Raw genomic sequence first — 22,555 nt, 5'->3', positions numbered from 1 at the left:
ATTTATTTGAACTTTTCAGTAATGTATATGCTTCTTGCTACAACTTTCACAAATGAACCTACGCCACCAACCTGTCCTAAAACTAGTCTTGGACTTACCTGCACAGACAATCTCAGAGCAATTCCAGTTCTACACCAGTTGTTAAGGGGTCTAGCTCTAAGTTTTTAAAGATGCAGATGGAGAAAAGTTTCCAAGCCACTCTCCTCCCCTGCCTTTGAAACTGCACTTCAGTCCAAAACTCAAGTTGCTGCAACCGAGCTCTTCTATGGCAAGCTCCAGCTGGCTGCCTTCTAACCCTGCAACCAGACTACTCTGAATACAGAAGGGTAGAGCAGCTGGAAAGATCGTAATAGCCTTTTTCCTAGCCCAAAGTGCCTTATCTGTAAATATTCAACAATGAAAATGCTGCCAGAAGATAACTCAGGTTCTGGAGTGGCATATCAATGTCATAATTGTAAAATACGTTCTTAATGTTCTATACAGTGGTACCTCGGGTTAAGTACTTAATTCGTTCTGGGGGGTCCGTTCTTAACCTGAAACTGTTCTTAACCTTTTGCTAATGGGGCCTCCTGCTGCTGCCGTGCCACCGGAGCACGATTTCTGTTCTCATCCTGAAGCAAAGTTCTTAACCTGAGGTACTATTTCTGGGTTAGCGGAGTCTGCAACCTGCGGCGTATGTAACCTGAGGTACCACTGTACCACCCTGGAATCTTTTGATAAACGGTGGTATATAAATATATACATTAATTAAATAAACAACGCATAAGCCTAGCCTGTTTCTGAAAATGCAGATGATTTGGGCACCCAGAGCCGCATTGTACTTGGAGATATTTTGGAAAACAACTACTCTGCAGCTTAAGGAAGGCCTGGACTAGTAAGCCCTGATTCAACTTGCCGTGTATCTATGAAGAAGCCTTTTGTTCCAGCACATTCTCGGAGCTCTGAAAAAAACTCCTGCCGTGGGGGTGGGTGTTGGCGCAGGAGGGCTTGGTGAGGGAAAGTCTCCCATATCTTCTTGGCCACCCAATGGTTTGCGAGAATCATACATTCGGCAATCGTTTCGTGGACTTCCAGCGGCTGCCGAGGGATGAGGTCGTCAATGTTCTTTTTGTCATCCAGTAGCACTCTGACCTCGACCCCTTCCAATTCCAGCGCTCCGCAGCTGTCCCTCTTAGCTCGAATATGCCGGGCTACGTCAGTCAGCTTCCCTATGGCCCAGGTCAGCTCATCTAACTTCTGTTTCCTCGTATCTTCGCCCATATCTTTGAGCTCCAGAATTTCATCGGCCACTGTCAAGTCTCCATCCAGCAATGCCTGGGCCGCCTCATAAAACAGTTTGTAGGAAGAGCGAATGATGGTTCTGTGGTACCAAACCTCCTTTATTTCATAGGAAGTTTTTTCAAGTTCCCAAATGACACTCACAGCATACCTTGAAAATAAAACAACATTGCTGATTTATAAATGACAATTCTGACCATCATGTAGCCTCTTTCCATATGAACATACCCAGGCCCTGAGATCATCTTCTGAGGCCCTTCTTCGTATGCCTCCTCCTCAAGAGGTTCAGAGGGTGGCAACACAAGAGCAGGCCTTCTCTGCAGTGGCTCCCTGTCTGGAATGCTCTTCCCAGGGAAGTTCACCTGGCACCTTCATTATATACCTTTAGGCGCCAGGCAAAAACATTTTTAACCAGGCCTTTGGTTGATCTGATTTATATCCTATGCCCTTTCAAATTTTTTTTTTTGGGGGGGTTGTTGTTTTTATTATGTATTTTGTGGTTTTATATCTTGATTTTATTCTGTGAACCGCCCTGAGACCCCCAGGTATAGGGAGGTATATAACTTCAATAAATAATAATAATAGTTTCAAGCAAGAGAGAAACAGAGTTCAGTTGGTTTGACATTCATAACATGGGTTGCTTTTATGAATCATAAACAGCTGTATTAGCAAAATCCACTTGTTAGTCATTGGAAAAAACATGAAGTTCACCCCTAGTTTCTACCCTTTCAATTTTCAGTACAGGGGAGAAAAGACAATGGCTAGTGACGGAGAAATTGATTTAATCGTTATATTTTAAGTACGTGCAGTTTAATAGATTCTAATAATGGCCAAACTTCTTTGCTTGCAAAATACACTAGAACATTTTATGTATGAAACGTTTCTCATAAACTGAGAAAATTGCAGAATATTAGAATGCTACAAGGGGTTATTTTGGTCCCCCAAAGAGTCGGGGCTAGGAAGAAGCAAAACACCAAGAACTTGTCTTAATACCCGAGATGCTAGGGCAAGTCAGTGCTAAGAGCTCACCTGTCAACATTCCCAAGAAGAGAACATAAGTTGGCACTCAAGACGGCAGGCAGCATGTCGTAACGACGATCTGCTAAGTAGTAAGTAGTAGCCCTGAGAAATTGGAGAAATAATTATTATAATGCTCCTACTGCACATCTTTAAAGTTTCAGAACATTTGGACGCATATTGCAACACGGTTGGTTTATCTAATGCGAATGCTAAACAATTTAGGACGGGCCATTTATAATGTAGACAAGAGACATTTGTTTCAGTGACACTAGTATATGCGTAAAATAACCATGCTTTAATCCCTTTTGCTGTGGGGTGACTTATATTGATATCTACTGTTAATTCAGAATAAGAGCAGTTGGCAGCTGTAAGAAACAAACACCCCAAGCATACATGTTAAGATTAGTTTCAGCCTAAAACAGCAGCAAAAATATTAAAATCAATTTTGGGCAATTGTACATCTAAACAGAGCTTTCACAGTTACAAGAAAAGATTTCCCTCTGACGACACGAGTGACTGATTCTGCCATCTCCTATGCTGCAGTATTTAGTCACTACTGTTCATTTCAGAAGTATATTACATTCTTGGTATTGGCTATTGAAATCACTATCAAAAGAACAATCATTCATTTTTCCCCCTGCCAGTTAATACAATATACAGGTCCATACCATACATTTATAGCACTTTAACAGTCATGACTTCCCCTTCCTGGAAAGTAGTTTGTTAAGTCTGCTGGGAACTGCAGCTCAGCAAGGGGTAAACTATAATTCCCATGACTCTTTGGGGGAAGCTATGACTGTCAAAGTGCTTTAATTCTATGTTGTGGATGTGCACAATGAAGTACAGTGGTACCTCGGGTTACGTACGCTTCAGGTTACAGACTCCGCTAACCCAGAAATAGTGCTTCAGGTTAAGAACTTTGCTTCAGGATGAGAACAGAAATTGTACTCCGGCGGCATGGCAGCAGCAGGAGGTCCCATAGCTAAAGTGGTGCTTCAGCTTAAGAACTGTTTCAGGTTAAGAACGGACCTCCGGAACGAATTAAGCACTAAACCTGAGGTACCACTGTACTATTATTATGCTTCGCAATCTTGTTTTCAAATTGATTTTCCTATGTTATTTTATAAAACCTTGTTCACTTAGGTACTTTGTTTTAACTGGTTTATATATACAGTGGTACCTCTACTTACATGCCCCTCTTGTTATGTATCCTTCAGGATACGCATGCGGCAAACCCGGAAGTATATTTCCGGGTTTTGCTGCGCGTGCATGCACAGAAGTGCTCTATTGCGCTGTGTGCATGCGCAGAACAGGCACCTCCGGTTGTGGAAACCTCGGGATCTGACCGGAGCTCCGGAACGGATCCCATCCGCAACCGGAGGTACCACTGTATTGCGACAATAAATATTAAAGCTTTTAGCTTCTACCCCAGAATCCAACCCACCTTGCTCTTGCCTCAATATCTGTGTAAGAGTTTGCAGCCACGAAGTGAGTCACGTCTGCAATGTGAACCCCTAGCTCCAGGTTTCCATTAGGCAGGGTTCTAATGGACAGGGCGTCGTCCACATCTTCGCAGCCTTTTGGATCAATGCTGAAGACTAAATGGGTCTCCCTCAGATCCACACGCTTGAGCTCTTCTTCTGGAGCCACTTTCCATGGCTTCTCTGGGACAACAACTGGCATCTCACACATCTGCAGGAGGAAAGTCCTGCATGTCAGAGATTTTAGATTGAAAAAATAACACTTCATTCGTATCCTCTCTAAGAGTCAGCGAGTAAAACCTGCTGGAGGCAGCTTTGCCCCCTGTTTATACTGAAATCACAGTACATCAGACCCCTTCAGTGCAAGGGGCAGAGTTTGCTTTTCTAAAATGACACCTTAAATTCAGCACTGCTCTAACAACTCTGCAGTGCTTAGTACAGTCGTACCTCAGGCTTCCGATTGGCTGTAGGAAGCTCCTGCAGTCAATTGGAAGTTGCAGCGGATGTTCAGGTTCCAAAAAACTCACAAACTGGAACACTCACTTCTGGGTTTGCGGCATTCGGGAGCCAAAAGGTACGAGTGCCAAGGCGTTCATCAAACAAGGTATGACTGTACTGTATAATAATATTGTATTATTTGTACCCCACCCATTTGACTGGGTTGCCCCAGTCTCTCTGGGCAGCTATAGCTGTTATAGTGTCTGACTAGGACCCTGGAGACCAGGGTTCAAATCCCCACTCAGCCAGGAAGGTCATTGGGTGACCTTGGGCCAGTCATCATCTCTCCACCTAACCTACCCTGTGAGGATAAGATGGAGAGGAGGAGAACCACATATGTCACCTTTCCAAGAGGAAAGCCGGGATATATGTATAATAAACAAATAAATAAAAACTGCTTTTATCTCAAACCGCTAACAGCAAGAGAGCCATAAACAGGCCTGCTGCATCAAGCAAATGTGGAACTTGATACTGGGTGCAGAATTCAGCACCCTGAGAGCATAGAGTTTTATTTATTGATTTTAAAAGCAGGTTTCTAGCCCTCAGCTGTAGAGATAGGTTTGAAAGGGAGCAGGTGAAACCTGTTGAATGCCAGCTGGTAGTGGTTAGGCAGCACTGGCAAAGGTCTTGCAGACCTTTTTGAGCCTCTCCATGCCAGGTTCGGTTATAGTTTACTTCTATGCCACTTTTCATCCCAGGTCAGCTCCCAAAGGTTAAAACACAAAGACATCATTCAAACAAGACAATGAAATGTAATTTACAGCAAATTAATTCAAAACAGACATACATCAATCACATCTATTTAATGGTGTGTGAATTCTTGGGAAGAGGTCTGTGTTTGGTGGGCAATCCTTAAGTTGCAAAGCCTCTGTCAAGAATCTCCACTTTCACTACAAAATACATTTCACTGCAGAGCTCTTGCAAATTCCATGACTAACAGAAGCAGAACAGTTTCCCCCTCCCAAAAAATAAGCACATTTGCACTATTTACAAAGGCTGCAGAATTCAATTGCTGCTTTTGTCTGAGGTTACCTTTGTATGGAAGGTTTGGGCCAGCCTTGACAATAAATAAATAATAATAATAATAATAATAATAATAATAATAATAATAATAATAATAGACATTCGCATAGACCATCACCCACAGTATCTATTACCTGAAATAGTATGGCATTTCTCCAGTACACCTAGTATGTGTTTCATGCAATTGAACAGACTGCACTGTACCAATTGCTGTTATTACCAAACCATTGGGAACAAATATACAATTACCATTTACCAGCTGAAGTATTAAAAGCAAATGCAGACCAACCTGCGCTTCGGAGAAAGGGCTCACAGAGATGCTGTTTTCCACCAGGATAGTCTGAATTTCTCCCTCAAGATCTCCTATCCGCCCTAAAACACGCACAAAATGCCCATTTGGATACACCGATGTCGACTCCCAAGAATCGATACGCACGATAACCCGGAAGTCCTGTTGTGAAACACCAAGTCAACAGAAAACCCATGATTAGCAAATGCAGATTGGAACTTGGTTGACATTTATGCACCAAGGAACTGTTTTACCTGTAGAGCCTCAGCTTGCTGCGTGCTAATTCTGATCTTGGGGATTCTGTAATCCCACGGTGTCACAAGGACTTTCTGTGCATTTTTGCCGTGCGACTGGCTCTCTTCTTTGGATGGAAAAGTGACCACATAATCACGCCAGTTCTTCTGTATGATGCCAACGACTTTACCTTTGAAAGTGGAATAATGCTGTGATTATACATCAATCCCTTGGAAGCAGAAGCAAAACGCATGATAAGGAAGATATTATAGATAAATCCATTTACAGGAAGATCTATCATGCCCAAGAGGCAATAAGGCAATTGATAAAATGATACAGTAGGTCTGCGAAGTGTTCTTACAGGACTAGCTTGCCACTTTACAATGCTACAGTGCATTTCAGACAAGATCAATAATTTCTTCTTCTTAAATATGAGCTTGTTTTTACAATGGCCCTTTCTAGCAAGATTGGAATAACAATCTCAGGCCCAAGGGACACCACTACAATTTACAAACTTCAACACACCCCAAGTAAACCAAATACAACTAAAAAGTTGTCAGCTGAGCGGCTGCTAAAGCTTGAACAGGGTAGCACTGCGTATTAACATGATGTCAGTGACAACTTGCTCAGAATTTGTTCTGCAAAGCACAAACCATGGAAATGTAGGGGGAAATGCCTGTTTCCAGCTCACAGCCCTATGATGTTCTGTAGGGTGCAATGCCAAAGGTAGAATTTCCCCAGGTGACTGAAGTGCTTTTACACGTCTTTACAGAGGCAAACAGTCTTTCAGGTAGCTTGCTCTCTACACTTACCTGTGGGCATAGGTTCACCGTAAACCTCCCCAGAAGTCTTCTCTTCGGTCTCGTTCTCACAAAGGGCGGCAGTCCGTCCCTTCCACTCGCTCTTGGGGAGTAATTCAACCGCTACCACATCACCATGAATTGCTCTGTTCCGAGCTTTGGTGCCGTAAATGAGGACATCATTTTTGAGATCTGGGTGCAAAGAAAGGAGGAATGACTCAGTGGAACCTAGAGCAGACAGCAGATTCCTATTTCTCGAAGTCTGGTTCTTTTTTGGCATTTTCTTATATAAAAAAAAAGGGGGGGGGACTTAGCTGGCCTCACAGATAAATAAATAAATTTTAAGAATGCACACAGCTTCCAAGCCACACTGCCTGTTTCCTAATCACTGGTGTTCATCTATATACAAGATGAACTTCTGAAACTCATAAAGCCACTCTCATAACTAAATGTGAAAAATCACATATAGAGATTTATAGGGCCAAACTCCAGCATATACCGGTACATAAATTCTATGTCAAGAGAATAACTGGATTACTATACATAATATTATGGTTGCCAAGTGTCCTTTACTTTCAAAGAACTGTCCCATATTACAGGACATCCCCTTATTCATTTTGAGCACAATCCAATCCCTTCCTGTTGAAATATTGATCTGATCATTTAAGGGGGAATCATTTGGAGGGGGCTTTCCTGGTAAAGGGAGAACCCTAGGAAATAAATCTCATTATTTATTTCCTCTCCCCACTGTTCTGTTTCCCCACTGGCAAAAAGATCAACCCCTGAGAATCTGTAAAACCTGATTGCAGAGGACAGCTGAAACCCAAGAGAATACCTGCTCTAAAGCAGAATTGCAGCAGTGTGAGGAATGAAGAAGCTATTCAGTATGAGGCAGCTACCACCCTTTAATCAGCTCTCACTATGAGGCAACCTGTTCAGTCTAGACCAGACAAAGGCAAACTCGGCCCTCCAGAAGTTTTGGGACTACAACTCTCATCATCCCTGACCACTGGTCCTGTTAGCTAGGGGTGATGGGAGTTGTAGTTCCAAAACATCTGGAGGGCCGAGTTTGCCTATGCCTGGTCTAGACCACTAGGAACCTCAGAGAGAGAGAGAGAGAGAGAGAGAGAGAGAGAGAGAGAAGATTCCAGAAATGTAAGTGCTGCATGGCAAAGTAGACCCAGATGACCCAGCAAAGTAAGCCAAGCTGTACTTTGCAGAAGGAAAAACCTAGCAAAACCCAGTTCGCTAGTCAAACTGAAAGCATGGAATCTGTTCTCACCTTTTTCTTTGTTGCTGGCTCCTTGAAGTCGCACAAATGCTTCAACCTGCGCTCTGTGCTTGTTCACATTCAGGACCCCCTAGAATAAATTAAAATTCAGAACCAGGCACAGCCAATATAAATATACAAGGCTATGTTAAATTCGGCTCTGTAGTACTGTAACTTGCTAATGACACCCAGCTCTTTCTCTCTCTGCCCCCTGCCTACACTTTCTATAAGTTCCAGGGAGACAGGAGAAAGTTTGAACCATTGTCTAGAATCAGTGAGCCCAGCATGTTGGCCAATAAACTGAAACTTAACCTGGATAAGACAGAGGTGTTCCTGCCCAGAAGGAATGCCAATCATGAGAATTGCTGCTGCCTGTTTTGGATGGAGTTGCACTCCATCTAAAAAATCCTTTTTAAAGTTTGGGAGTGCTCTTGGAGCCAGCATTGCTGCTTGAGGTTCCAGGTGGTGGATGTAGTTTGGAATGCCTTTGCCCAGTTAAGTTAACCTGTCAAATTATGCCCAGAGAAAGTGGATTTGGTCACAGTGATGCTCACTTTAGTTATCTCTTGTCTGGATTACCTTAACCTGTGGAACTGCCCCAAGAAAGCATTCAGAAACCTCCCTGGCTCAAATCGCTGCTGCAAAAGATCTTGCTGGGCCATGCGACTGTCCTGTTGTTTTGGCTGCAATGCCTACCACGTTGTCCAGGTTATCAGCATCAAAGCTCTGTTTGCTAAGTGACTTGGAAACTTTTTTTTTTTTTTTTTTTAAAAGTTTTTATTGTAATCCAACCTCTAAAAAATACATATACATTGTTAATATTAAAGCAAATCACAAAAAAGATAAAAAGACAATAAAATAGTTCAAAAATCAATATACAATATTTCCGATCCTTGACTTCCCACCACCACGACGAGACCTCTATCTCAACGATATTTACAGCAGTGTCTTATGCTAATCGTCATGTTTTACCTCACAGCTTTTAAATTATACCTACTGTGACTTTGGTGTTTCCTAATGTCATCTCCATGTATGAAAAAAATTTATTCCAATCATTAATAAATTTCGTATTTTTCTGATGCCTAATCTTCTGCGTCATTATTGCTAAGTCAATATATTCAGTTAGTTTGGTTCGCCAGTCCATAATTGTTGGCATGCTGGGGTTTTTCCATTTCTGCGCTAGCAGCACCCTAGCGGCTACGGTTGCGTACTGAAATAAGGTTTGGTCATCCTTATTGATCTCACTACCCGTCATTCCTAAAAGGAATGCTTCGGGTTTTTTTGGGAAGGTGTACTTTAGCATCTTTTTTAATTCGTCATAGACAGAGCCCCAAAACTTCTTTACTACATCACAAGACCACCACATATGAAAGAAGTCTCCCTCTTTCTTTTGGCACTTCCAACAGGTCTTATCTCCGGTTTTATACATTTTAGCTAATTTTGTTGGAGTGATGTACCAACGGTACATCATCTTTTCCATGTTCTCTCGGAGGCTGACACATGCTGAGAATTTCATATCCTTGGTCCATAGTTTTTTCCATTTATCATATTCTAGGGGATGTCCTATGTCTATGGCCCACTTGATCATAACTTCTTTAACTTCCTCATCCATGGTATCCCAGTCTAATAGTTGGTTATACATTTTAGTTAGGTGTTTAGACTTCCCTTCTATTATTTCTAACTGGAATTTGGATTTGTTTTTGCTCATCCCAGCTTTTTTGTGTTCATTCCATAAAGAGCTAATTTGGTGGAATTGTATCCACCCCGTTAATTTATCTTTTAACTCTTCGTAGGGCCTAATTTCCCAACCTTTCTCAGATCTTTTCAAAAGTTCGGCATAGGTCCATCTTCTACCTTCCATATTCACTTTTTTACTTACTAGAATATCTATAGGTGACAGCCATAAAGGGGTATCTTTTTCTACCAAGTTCTTACATCTGTTCCACACTTCCAGTAGTGCCCCTCTTATGATATGACTAGAAAAACCTTTGTGCACTCTCCCCTTATCCTGCCATAGGTAAGCATGCCATCCATACCTAGCATTAAAACCCTCCAAATCCAGTAAGTCGGTGTTGTCCAGTACAATCCATTCCTTCACCCAGCATAAGCACGAGGCCTCATAGTATAGTTGTAGGTTCGGTAGCGCAAATCCACCTCTATCTCTTTTATCCGTAAGCAGCTTATACTTAATTCTGGCCCTTTTGCCCTGCCAAATAAATCTAGAAAGGGTCCTCTGCCAGTTCTTAAACATCGTTGTACCCCTGATTACCGGGATATTTTGGAATAGAAATATCATTTTGGGGAGGATGTTCATCTTGATGGCGGCCATTCTGCCTTCCCATGAGAGGTGTAGTCTACTCCAACTATCCAGATCTCTTTTACATTCTCTCCATGTTCTGTTGTAATTGTCCTCCACCAAATTTATATTTTTCGTTGAGAGCCAAATACCCAGATACTTAACCTTTTTTGATGTCTTTATCCCAGGTTCTAGTTCAATTCTATTTTTTGATTGTTCGTCTAAGTTCTTTACCAGCATTTTTGTTTTAATTTTATTCAATTTGAACCCAGATAGTCCCCCAAATTCCTCCATTGTATCAATGATTGCATTTATCCTTTCTAGAGGTTCTTCTATTGATATTACTAGGTCGTCGGCATAGGCCTTAACCTTGTATTCTTTTTTACCTATCTTAATCCCTCTTATTTCCGGAGTACCTCTAATCTTGTTCAATATAACCTCCAATACCATGATAAATAACAGGGGTGATAATGGACACCCCTGCCTTGTACCTTTTGTGATCTTAAATGAGTTTGTTAAATTACCGTTAATACTAAGTTTCGCTTTCTGGTTTGAATAGATTGCTCTAATGCCCTCTAGGAATGGCCCTCTTATTCCCACCCTCTCCATACATTTGATGAGGAATTCCCAGGATACATTATCAAAAGCCTTTTCGGCATCTATAAAGATTAGGGCGGCAGGGATATCGATCCTAAGGTCCAAATATTCAATTATGTTAACTACATGCCTCACATTCTCCTTTATCTGCCTACCCGGCAGAAATCCGGCTTGGTCCCTATGGATTGCTCTATTCAGATATTTCTTTAACCTGTTTGCCATTATTCCTGCAAAAATCTTGTAATCATTATTGAGCAATGATATTGGTCTGTAGTTTGCTATGTTAAGTATTTCGGAGTCTGCTTTGGGTATTAATGTGATATATGCCTCTCTCCACGAATCCGGCATTTCCCCTCCTTGGAGGATATTGTTAATTACACTACAGAGTACCGGGGTCAGATGTTCCTCTAAGGTTTTATAATATTTTTGAGAGAGGCCATCTGGGCCAGGGGCTTTTCCGGGTTTCATTTTCTTGATTGCATCTCTGACCTCATCCATCGTTACTGGTTCATTTAGCATAATCTTTTCCTCATCTGTTAGGTCTTCTTTCCCGTTCCTTTCCAAATACCTACCTATCTCGTTTGTATCTTCCGCCTCTTTCTTTTTATACAGATTTTCGAAGTATTGAAGGAACTTTCCTTTGATCTCACTGGGGTCCTCTATTATTTGATCTTCAAATTTAATTTTATTAATCACCTTTTGCTTTTGCCTTTTCCTCAGTTGCCACGCTAGCAACTTACCAGTTTTATTTGCTGATTCGAAATATCTTTGTTTCATCGTCTTTATTCCCCATTCTATTTCACGATTCAGCAGTGTTGAGTATTGAGTTTGTAATAATTTATAGATTTGAATATACCTCTCATCCCCAGGGTTTTTTGTTAATTTGTTCTCTACTTCTTTTAGTTGCTTAACTACCTCTTCCTTCTTTGCTTCTCTCAAATTCTTCCTAAATTTGTTCTGTTGGATCAAAAAGCCTCTAAGGACTGCCTTACTGGCATCCCAGACCACATTAATTTTTGTTTCTTTATGCAGGTTATGATCAAAATATTCTTTCAAAACATTCTTTGCCTTATCAGTAATCTCATCTTGTTCCAGTAGATAATCGTTCATTCTCCATCTATACGGGCCTGATGGAGTACCTTTTATTTCCAAAAAAATTGAATTATGATCCGATAATGTTCTGGGCTCTATTATACACCTCCCCGCTCTCAGCGTAAGCTCTCTGGAGACCCAGATCTGGTCTATTCTACCCCAGCTCTGGTGTACTCCAGAGAAATGGGTAAACTGTTTCTCTGTAGGGTTTTTGTATCTCCAAATGTCCAATAAATCTAAATTTTCTTGGAGATCATCAAAAGTTTTTGGGAGTTTCCCTTGCTTCCCTTTCCTTCTCTTTTCGCTTCTGTCAATATTAGGTTCCGGGACTCCATTCAGGTCCCCTAGTAAAATTAGTTTATAATTTTCTAATTCTAATAGCATTTGTTCCAGTTTTTTGTAAAACTCGGTTTTATTTGTATTAGGGGCATATATCGATACTACGTTAAATCTTTCCCCTTGGTTGGTAATCTGGATCCCTAAGATCCTCCCCTCCTCATCTTTGCATATTACTTTAGGTTCCAGTTTCTCTTTAGCATAGATGACCAACCCTCTCTTTTTATTCACTTCTGAGTTAATAAACTCCTTTCCCAGCTTTTTATTGATCAGTATATGTTTATGCCTTTTAGCCACATGGGTCTCTTGGCAGCATACCACATCACATTTCTTATTTTTCAAAACTTTCAATATTTTATTTCTTTTGGATTTCTCATTTAGACCGTTGACATTCCATGTTAAAAAAGTTAAAGACATTATTTAGGAAAGATGTAGCGTTTGTGTCCAATTGTTAATTCTTTGTTTCTTCCTCTTCCTCTGTGTCTTCCCCTGTTTCTTCCCCTTCCGCTACACTTTCCCCCTCAACCTCCTCTCCTTCTCCTTCCCCCTCCCCTCTCTGCAGCCTCACCCTCCCCCCTCCCTCACCTCCTCCCTCCCTCACGTCCTTTCTATCCAATATTCCACTCTCCTTTTTGGTAAGTTCCTTCTCGTATCTTCTCAGGAACTTCTCTACCTCTAACGAGCTGTTCAGTTTGAATCTCTTGTCTTTAAAAAAGAAAGCAATTCCCTCAGGGAATTCCCATCTATATTGGATGTTGTTCCTTCTCAGGACACCTATTATGTGTCTGTACACCTTCCCTCTTACGTAGTAGCCTGACCGGAATCTCTTTCAGGACAATTATTGGTCTACCGCCTATTACTAGCTTTTTATGATAACTTGTTTTAAGTATCAGATTCCTCATTCCTATTGAGTTAAACATTACTAGGCAGTCCCCAATGGGCTTCCTGGTTTTGTTCTGGTGTGTTCTCATTTTAATCCTAAAGGCGTTTTCTATTGTATACGCGACCTCCTCTTCTTTGATCTCTAACCATTTTGCTAGTTCTATAGTTATTTTTTCTTTAATATTCTCTTTCATTTCTTCCTCTATGCCTCTGAATTTTAAGTGCATTTGTCTTTGTCGCATTTCAGTCATCGCAATATTGTCCCATATCTGCTCCTGTGATTTGTTCAACTCTCGCAACTCCTCCTTCATTTTCTCTGTCTCCCTTTTCTGTTCTCTCATGTCTTTTTGAATTTTTTTGTTAGATTCCTCAAATGTCTTTGCTTTGACTGTTAACTCTTGAACTTTCTTTCCAAGCTCTCCTATAGCTCCCTCTATTCTTTTGTCTATCCTATCTTGCATTTCCTCTAATTTATTCTCTATATTGTTTTCGTTCTGCTTGAGTTCCTCCTTAATTTTTAACCACAGAAAATCCAAGTCTTTAATTTCTTCTTGTCTTGAGATTTTTCTTTCCCCTGGTGTTCCCCCCCCCCTTTTCCCATTCTTCCCCTGCATTTTTGCTCCTATTTACCCGTTGAACTTTCCAGTGCTGGTTCTCTCCCTTTAAGGGCTCACAATCTCCTTATTCCCCTCTGTGCGGCTGTCCCAGATAGTCTGTTTAGTTACCTAGAAGAGTACCATTATACTCCCAACAAATTCCCACACAAAATACCCAAAACTTAACAGAGTCCCTTATCTCCAGAATGCCAAAATATCGGGGAAGTTATCCAAAAGACGCACATGGGGAGGCCAAAGGGTGGAGGGGGAACAGACGGGTTATTGTGTAAACTTTGCAGGATGTACAAAAGAGAGGTCAATCAGGGAGGCTAGTAGAGGGATATAACAATATCTGTACAGAGAATTGAGCTACTACTAAGTTAGTTAGGTGGAGGAGGAGGGGGTAGAGATTAAATAAGTGAGTGGGTATACACCAGTTTACAAAAGACCATAAGTAACAATCAGTCTAAGTCACTAAGGAGAAGATGGGTTTTGTTACTTCTATTACAAATAGATATCCGTCTTTAACTTCCTTTACAACATTAACAGAAGACTCTTACATCGGCCCAAAAGGAGAAATCCCATATATCTTAAGTAAAAGTCTCATATATCTTAAGTAAATAAAAAGGGAGAGCTGGTATAGTCCTTAATCAGCAATTATCCCCGGCTATCAGCAGTAAGTCTCTTCAGGGTGTGACCAATTCTGTTTATCTCCTCCCCTTTGTGCTTCTCCTGTTCTCTTGAGTTTGTTCCCTTAACGCTTATCGCTGTATGTGCCCACTGGCTCGCCAATAAAGAGTCACAGAGGGAAACAAAACTTGAGCAATATCCCGAAATAAGCGTCCAAATGTACTCGTGAATCCACTTCAAGTTCCTAGCGAAAATATACGTCACTTAGGCAAACAGTCTTTGAACTTCCGATAAATGGAAGTTCAGTTCGTTCCTTTAGTTAAGTCTGTAAAAAGAAAAAATAACCCTCCTCCTTCTGCGCATACACAGTTCGGTCGTTATGAGTTATTCTGCTTTCTTACTAACTGTGCTTCTCTGAATCTGCGCCCTTTTCGCCCTCCGTCGGGTGGGGACCGTATGTAAAGCAGTTAATACCCGGACTCACCCATCTTTACTCCTTCTCTTCTTTGTTGTTTTAAGTCCAGAAACGATGGGGTATCCGTTTTAAACCCGTAGTGGCTCGTCGCAATTTTCGGTGGAAGCTTGAGGCATCGTAGCTCGGAGACGGTAATTCCCCATTGTGCGCCTGCGGCTCCGCCCTGTCTCTCCTCTCTGGTGTACGGGGAGGACCCGCGGATGTAAAACGCCGCTCCGCGCCGCTGGGAAACCTTCCCCCAGGGGTTCCCCCCCTGGGCTTCCAATTTTTCGGGGGGCGCAGTGCCCTTGCGACACCCCTTATCTCCGAGATATTCGGAAAGCCCTTAGCTTGGCTTTCCGCGCTTCCTTGCCGTCCGCGACCGGAACCGGAAGTCTCTTGGAAACTTTTTAAGGGCTACCAATTCCTTTAAGAGCCTGCCAATCCCGTTAACGCAGTGGAAGAAACTCTCTAGTGTCTTTTTACACCAGAGGACACATTTGGATTTTTGAGCAAGTGCTGTGGGCATTAATCCCTCTGATCACTTCTCTCCCCACACTCCCAGATCAGCACCCAAGAGACAGGAAAAGGGAAAGTGCATATGTACACACTTCGCTTTTTCGGGGCACACGGTTAAAAGTCAGATCCAATAGGATTAATCTGAGCCTTGAAAAAGGCATAGAGCTGAAAGAGGAAGTGGGAAGGAGGGTCACTCTTCCCACTTCCTTTTTCAGCTCTGTGTACTTTTCAATGGAGAAAAAAGTCATTGTTCTCACCACCTTAGGACCAAGGGGGCAGTGAGCGAGGCAGGGCAGCGGGGAGCTCAAAGGCCTGAAGGGAAGACCTCAAGGGTGCCATTGCACCCATGGGTGCCACAATGGCAACTCCAGCTCTAGTGTATTCTGCCTATGTCCGAGGCACAGTTGGTGGGGAGATGGGGAAGCTGTCTTGGTGGGAGTACAGTGGTACCTCAGGTTAAGTACTTAATTCATTCCGGAGGCCCATTCTTAACCTGAAACTGTTCTTAACCTGAAGACCACTTTAGCTAATGGGGCCTCCTGCTGCCGCCGCGCCGCCGGAGCACAATATCTGTTCTCATCCTGAAGCAAAGTTCTTAACCCGAGGTAATATTTCTGGGTTAGAGGAGTCTGTAACCTGAAGCGTATGTAACCCGAGGTACCACTGTACCTGGGTTACAGAACTCACCTACCCCAGGGGATCCATTTGGATCCTTGTTAGCAACTTTTTGTCACTTCCTGGACTTGTTTGCTCTAGGAAATATTTGTACAGCCATCTGGCTGGGTTATTACTATTTTCTTCTTCTTTAAAATTTGCAACATTCTGTCCACTGTGCTCATTTTATTAACGATGTAATTCTGAGTGTTTTTATATTTTGTCTTGTTAGCTGCTCTGGCATCTTTGATGGGGAGAGCAGGATTCAAATTAACTGAAATAAATACTTTCTGTACACAATGCCAGATCTTGCAACTGATCTTGCTTCTTTCCCTATCAACACTGTAATGAGCTATAAAGGCCACTGCCGACATTTCAGCAAAAGACTCCAGTCTATCTTTTCCCACAGAGACACTGTCCATTACGGGGCAAAAGGGCAAGGGGGAAACCAAGCCAACTGATATCGAAGGGAGCTTATTTGCAGGAACAAAGTTTCCCAGTGTTGTCTGTTTTATATCCCTACTCTAATCATTATCCTCTGAGCATTTTACAGAAACGTTATGAAAACTGACCTCCTTGCTTGCTGTTTCACTGTTCCAGCGTCAATTTTGGATTTAGTACCTTTTTGTGGCAGAAAGAGCCCATAAAACTTTCCATTTCAAAGTCCAGCCTCCAAACTTTTAAAAACGTTGTGTTAGAAATCTTGCAAAATTGCTTATTATTCTTATTACTATTACTGCAGCGTGTACAATTTGCTTCATCTATTTTTCTTCTCGTATCACTGGGTGCTTTCACCCTGCCAAGATCACAAGGGGTAACTTCAAAAAGATGGAAAGTTCTGACTGTTTGAGCTCACACTATTGGAGGCAATGTTCTGCCACCATACTGGTAAGCAGTACGCTATGATTACCAGTTGCTGGGAAAGCACAGGAGGGGAGAGAGAGCGCTTGTGCCCAGGTTCTGCTTGTAGGCTTCCCAGAGGCACCTGGTTGGTGTGATAGGAATTTTGAGGTCTTAGATATATAGTAATGTTCATAAGTGTACCAACCAAGCACGTACATAGATTAGCAGAGGAAGACCGACCTGGAACCATTTTGATTCCTAAACTCAGCAAATGTTTTCTCTGCAAGGTCAAAGTGGGAAACCTCCCCTTGTCTCTTTCCTCACAAATCCTGTCTTAAGGGCACATTTAAGATACGAAAAGGGTGTGAGCCTGTGACCTGGCCCAGGAACTAAGTATTTATCATTACAAAAGACTGGCCAGGCTCCCCAGGAAATCCAATCAAGTAACCTGCCAGACAGGAGATAAACAATGACAGGAGAAAAACAACATTCAAATTTCTGTTTTAGGTCGCCTTTTTTGTGATGTAGGTGTGATGTATCTGAGGGGTGGTCTTAGATTACACCCCTTCTATGATGTATGTATGATGTTTCTGGGGGTGGTCTTGATCTACAGGGTGGCAATTTCAAAAGTCTTTATAAGGCCTTGCGCGCCATTTTTCTGGGTTCCTCCTCTCCTGCGGGTGAGGGGAGCACCCTGTTGCAACAGATCAATAAAGATCAAGCTTACTAGCTGCTTTGCTTCTCAATATTCTCTGGTTGGCCTCTGTTATCTTCTCCTACCAATAGGGAACCTACATAAGGACTCTACATGGGCTCTTGAATACCCCATAAGGGAAAAGGGCAATTTTTGTTTACAACATTGCTCATTGTGAAAATAGGATGCTGGACTAGATGAGTCACTGGCCTGATCCAGTAGGCTCTTCTTATGTTCACTACATGTTGGATTGGTGGAGTTAACAGCCATGAAACCAACTGTCCATCAGACTGATCTGGAAAGGTTTTGGCTCTGTGAAAAAATACTCGGTTATTTAATGGCAGGCTTTCATTTTCCTATGCACATCTGAGAAACTGCCTCTCCCTAGCCTGCTCACTTAGATCTATGGATGAAGATCTCTTGCTGGTGCCTCTGCAGTAAAGCATGGTGGGACTCAGGCATGTGCTTTGAGCAATTAGGCACCAGTTCTCTTAAATTCTCTTCCGTTAGAAGTGAAACAAGCCCCAACATTGCTCCATTTTCTATGACTGCTGAGAACTTTTCTTCTCAAATCAGCCTATTTCAAATCTGCAGATTTTAACTCTTGTTGGCTTTTATGCCTTAAAACTATTTTTTTATGATCTGCATTATGTTTGATATTTATACACTCTTTCTTTTCATACTGGTTTACTGTACCATATTCTGTATTTTCATGTTTTATTGTCATGCGAACTTGTTTTATTTAATTGGAGATTGTATGCTGCTTTGTGAAGGAAGTTCCTCAAAAAGCAGGGAATACTTTAAAAAATGAAATAAAGAAATAAAACAGAACCTGTATGTATCTCCCCGATTTGATCCCTGCTTCCAGCATTTCCACGGGGACATGTTCAGGGTACTCCCTTCCGTGATTCTCTTGACTTTCATTCTCCCGTTCGCGCCGTGAGTGGACTATAGACTCAAAAAGCTCATGAGCAGCTTTTAAGTCAGGCCAAAAGTTGTCCAGATAATTCTGTGCACAGACAGAAAAAGAGGAAGGAGATTATTCCTGTAATTCGTAAATGGGCAATTCATAACAGGACCATGGAAGCCCTAATAAATAAGGCAGAAATAGTAATCCTAAAGTGAAATTAGTGAAATTACTGGGTCATCCTGCTGCTCCATGTTCAATCTTAACCATGTACCACAATGGATCTCTCAATAAAGACGGCAACTGTATCTGCTAAAATACAGGGATGCAAAGAGCTAAGTCATCCCTCTGAAGAGCCACATACAGTGGTGCCTCACAAGACGAAATTAATTTGTTCCACAAGTTTTGTCGTCTTGCGATTTTTTTCGTCTTGTGAAGCACGGTGTCGGGGAAGTTTTGGAAAAGCTTCAAAAATCACCAAAGTCTTTAAAAACCTCAAAAAAGGCTACCACACCGCGTGCTATGAGTTGCTCCTCAAAGTCAAGTCGCAACTGTATTAACGGTGTTAAGAAAAAGGAAACAAACTTGCAAGACGTTTCCGTCTTGCGAAGCAAGCCCATAGGGAAAATCGTCTTGCGGAACGACTCAAAAAACAGAAAACCCTTTCGTCTAGCGAGTTTTTCGTCTTGCGAGGCATTCGTCTTGCAAGGTACCACTGTACATAGTATTTGCCAATCCCAAGAAATGGAGCAGGAGCAAGATGAAATAATTTGGTCTCGTAAAGGTATGTGACTATATAAGGCTTTAGGAAGAACTAAGCTGTGTTAAGAGAACATTTACGTCATCTCCTTTCTCTCTAGAAGGAACATTTACTTTTCCATGCCCTTGTGTGTTACCGAACAGTTCTGATGTTTTACTACAAAACGGGTCCATTCTATCCATGTCGCTTTAATGCAAACAAGCGAATAAAAGGCACAGAGGCATTTCTGCAGGCAAACATCAAGTACTGAACTGTTTCATTTGCCATTACAGTACAGAAAGATTACCTTGAATGAAATCACAAAAACACCTTCTGTTTCACTTCCAAGTTGCTGGATGGAATCTTCATCATCTGTTACCATGACGATGGGCATCTGACCCGCAAAGTGATTATAGTACCAAACGGATGCATTGTAAATACTCCTAGGAGAGCAAACCTTCACAATTACCACTCCATGTCCTGTTACATTTTTGCCTTGACATCATAAATGTGTAAGACTGAGTCATTATAAGGGCTTTTTATTTTAGTATAATTAACAAGCTTGTTATGGGTCAGTCACCCACTGGCCAGGGCTGAACCTCAAGGGTGGAGAGTTGCTGGACACAGTTTTCTAATAATTTTACTGATGCTTTTAAACTGGCGACACAACCTCATATTCAGCACATACCTTGTCTGCCACTTCTCCAAAGATTCTCCCCTCTCTCTTGGCAAGTAAGAAAGCAGCTGGAATTCATTAAAAAACATAATGCAATCATGCCGGGCATCCCTCACCAAATTTCGCAGTTTATTGTACTGTCTGTGAAAGAAAGAAGTCAAATGTCACTCTGCCAAATCATTACAGCTGTATTATTTATAAATGGTAACATTCATTTTAACAAAGGATCATTAATCCACAGACCATCTTGTGCATGTAGTTAGCACCCAAAGGTACTCCTATTGCTGCCAAACAACTCATTGTTAAGTATCTAAATATTCATCCATATTGTATTCAAATTTAGTACTACTGTAACAGTAACATTATAACTTTTATACGATCAGAAATTTTTATATCAATTATAGTATAAATTAAGAAAATATCGCTATTTTTATTATTGGTACGTTTTATTAAAGGGTGGGTAAGGAATCAAATAAATACAATCTGCTTTCTTTCTTCATTCCTCCCCGTTCCTTTTCTATTGTGCTTTTTACATTCTGATCCTGCGGGGCAGGGAATGTATGATATTTTAATCTGCGCACCGTGTTTAGAAAGTTATAGGTCCTTTAAAAGCAGTAACTCACAATAACATTGACGATGAATCAACTTTTCAATCTGATCTAATCTTTAAATGCATCCCTATACAATTAATATCCACTAAAATGATTTAAACAAAAGTGCAATTTAAGTTTATTAATTTTAAAATTATGATTAATTATGAATTGTTAAAATTTAAATTATAAAATTTAAATTTAAATTAGACTTATTTCTCTACCAAACAGGGCCAATACAAGGATGTGCACAGAGAGATTTCAGAGTTGCCTCCTTACCCTGCAAATACTAGAAGCTGCTGATGCGGAGAGTACCAGGGGCCAGGAGTCAGATTCCTCTTCACTGGGTGATCAAGGGAGGATTCTGAACCAGAAGGGGAGGTGCAGGCAGGGCCAGCCCTGGAAGTACTGCTAGCTCAGGGGTCTGCAACCCGCGGCTCCGGAGCTGCATGTGGCTCTTTTACACCTTTGCCGCGGCTCTGGGGCGGATACTAGCGAGGGGAGGAGGCGCATTGTGCGCCCTGAGACTCCCCACTGTGGCGGGCACTGTACTGGCTGTGACGTCGCATGGGGGTGGTGCGTGCGTTAGTCACGCACCGTCCCGACGTCACCTTCACGCCCGCTGTCAGATCGCGGCTCCGGAGATATATTTGTTTTTAATGTTGCAATGGTTTTGCGGCTCCCAGGTTTTTTCCCCTTCGGAAACGGGTCCAAGTGGCTCTTTTTGTCTTAAAGGTTGCAGACCCCTGTGCTAGCTGATGAAAATGCATAATGCTTTTTTTTTTGCCGCAGCCTGAGGATGTGGCACTGCTGTCCTCTAACTCAGAGGACTCCATTGCAGAAGACCCAGGAAAGCCTGAGACTCACCTTCCTTAGGTCTCAGTAGGAGACTATTGGAGAAGGCTGGGCCCCTCCCCTTTTAAGTCAATAATCATCTTGCAGCAAAGGGGGTGCTAACCATCAGGCAGCACTGCCAGCTATTACAGTTTAAAGACTTAATTTCAGCTCTTCCCTTGCTGGAGGTACTTCAGAGCATTGTGTTCCCAACAGCACTGCCTGAGCTGTCCAGCCTGTTTGCTGCTTTCCCTTATTGCAAAACAGAGCAGGATAGAATGGGTTGATGCAGAGACAGAATCACAGAACTGCAGAGCTGGAAGGGACCAGGAAGGTCATTCAGTCCAACCCCCTGCAATGCAGGAATTAATATGATATGTTAAATTTGTATACCACCCCATACCCGCAGTTCACAGGAATCACAGCTAAAGAATCCCTGACAGATAGCCATTCAACCTCTGCTTAAAAACCTCCAAGGAAGGAGAGTGCACCACCAAGATTCACATGTAAGGTAAAGGTACAGGTAAAGTGACCCCTGACCATTAGGTCCAGTCGTGGCTGACTCTGGGGTTGCAGCGCTCATCTCGCTTTATTGGCCGAGGGAGCCGGCGTACAGCTTCCAGGTCTTGTGGCCAGCATGACTAAGCCGCTTCTGGCTAACCGGAGCAGCGCATAGAAACGCCGTTTACCTTCCCGCCGGAGTGGTACCTATTTATCTACTTGCACTTTGACGTGCTTTCGAACTGCTAGGTTAGCAGGAGCAGGGACCGAGCAACAGGAGCTCACCCCATAGTAGGGATTCAAACCGGCGACCTTCTCATCGGCAAGTCCTAGGCTCTGTGGTTTAATCCACAGCGCTACCCGCGTCCCAGTAGATTCACATGTACAGCTCTGCTTATGCCCCCATGTTCTATACCCCTTTGGGAAAGACTCAAAACAAATGTGTCCCCTTCCTATCCCTACTGATCATTTCAGGAAGAAACTGCACCATTCCTGCTATAGTTCCCGACATCTGAATTGGGCCGCACAACTCTTATCAGTACAAAATATGATGAATATAGTCACAGATCCTAGCCGCAGATCTATATATCAAGTCTCACAAAAGTGCAATGCTGAAAACAAAGCCTGCAATGTTGGGTGGGGTGAAACCTGAAGCATTAAACATTGAAAAATATGCATAACCGTTGGTATAATAAAGGTGGCAGCTAAGTAATTAATGCACAATGAAGAAATGGCTGGCTGGGATTTCAAAAATGAATAGCCACTCTGCAGATATGTGAACCGCATCTCGCAGATGCCAAATTAGCTCCATCAAATAAAGTG

The 22,555-nt window shown here is 42.2% G+C and overlaps 1 protein-coding gene across 6 annotated transcripts in view; it reads right to left on the bottom strand.

The window, feature by feature from the left end:
• Positions 1 to 22,555, bottom strand: part of DIS3L (DIS3 like exosome 3'-5' exoribonuclease) — a 31,575-nt gene that overhangs the window by 3,553 nt on the left and 5,467 nt on the right. For 3 of the 6 annotated variants that reach the window (XM_082198377.1, XM_082198375.1, XM_082198376.1), the window contains exons 3-12: positions 19,821 to 19,876; positions 19,440 to 19,575; positions 18,319 to 18,495; positions 7,906 to 7,984; positions 6,636 to 6,815; positions 5,844 to 6,013; positions 5,590 to 5,751; positions 3,743 to 3,990; positions 2,308 to 2,400; positions 896 to 1,429 (exon numbers count right to left, since the gene is read on the bottom strand). In XM_082198377.1, coding sequence (XP_082054503.1) covers positions 896 to 1,429; positions 2,308 to 2,400; positions 3,743 to 3,990; positions 5,590 to 5,751; positions 5,844 to 6,013; positions 6,636 to 6,815; positions 7,906 to 7,984; positions 18,319 to 18,495; positions 19,440 to 19,575; positions 19,821 to 19,876 — 1,835 coding nt within the window. Of the gene's footprint in view, positions 1 to 895; positions 1,430 to 2,307; positions 2,401 to 3,742; positions 3,991 to 5,589; positions 5,752 to 5,843; positions 6,014 to 6,635; positions 6,816 to 7,905; positions 7,985 to 18,318; positions 18,496 to 19,439; positions 19,576 to 19,820; positions 19,950 to 22,555 lie in introns of all 6 variants that reach the window. The other 3 variants (XM_082198378.1, XM_082198373.1, XM_082198374.1) reach the window with 1 other exon arrangement.

This window comes from Podarcis vaucheri, assembly GCF_965113315.1.
Source record: "Podarcis vaucheri genome assembly, chromosome: 14".
Classification (NCBI taxonomy): domain Eukaryota; kingdom Metazoa; phylum Chordata; class Lepidosauria; order Squamata; family Lacertidae; genus Podarcis; species Podarcis vaucheri.
This window is presented reverse-complemented; position numbering and strand designations above follow the sequence as displayed.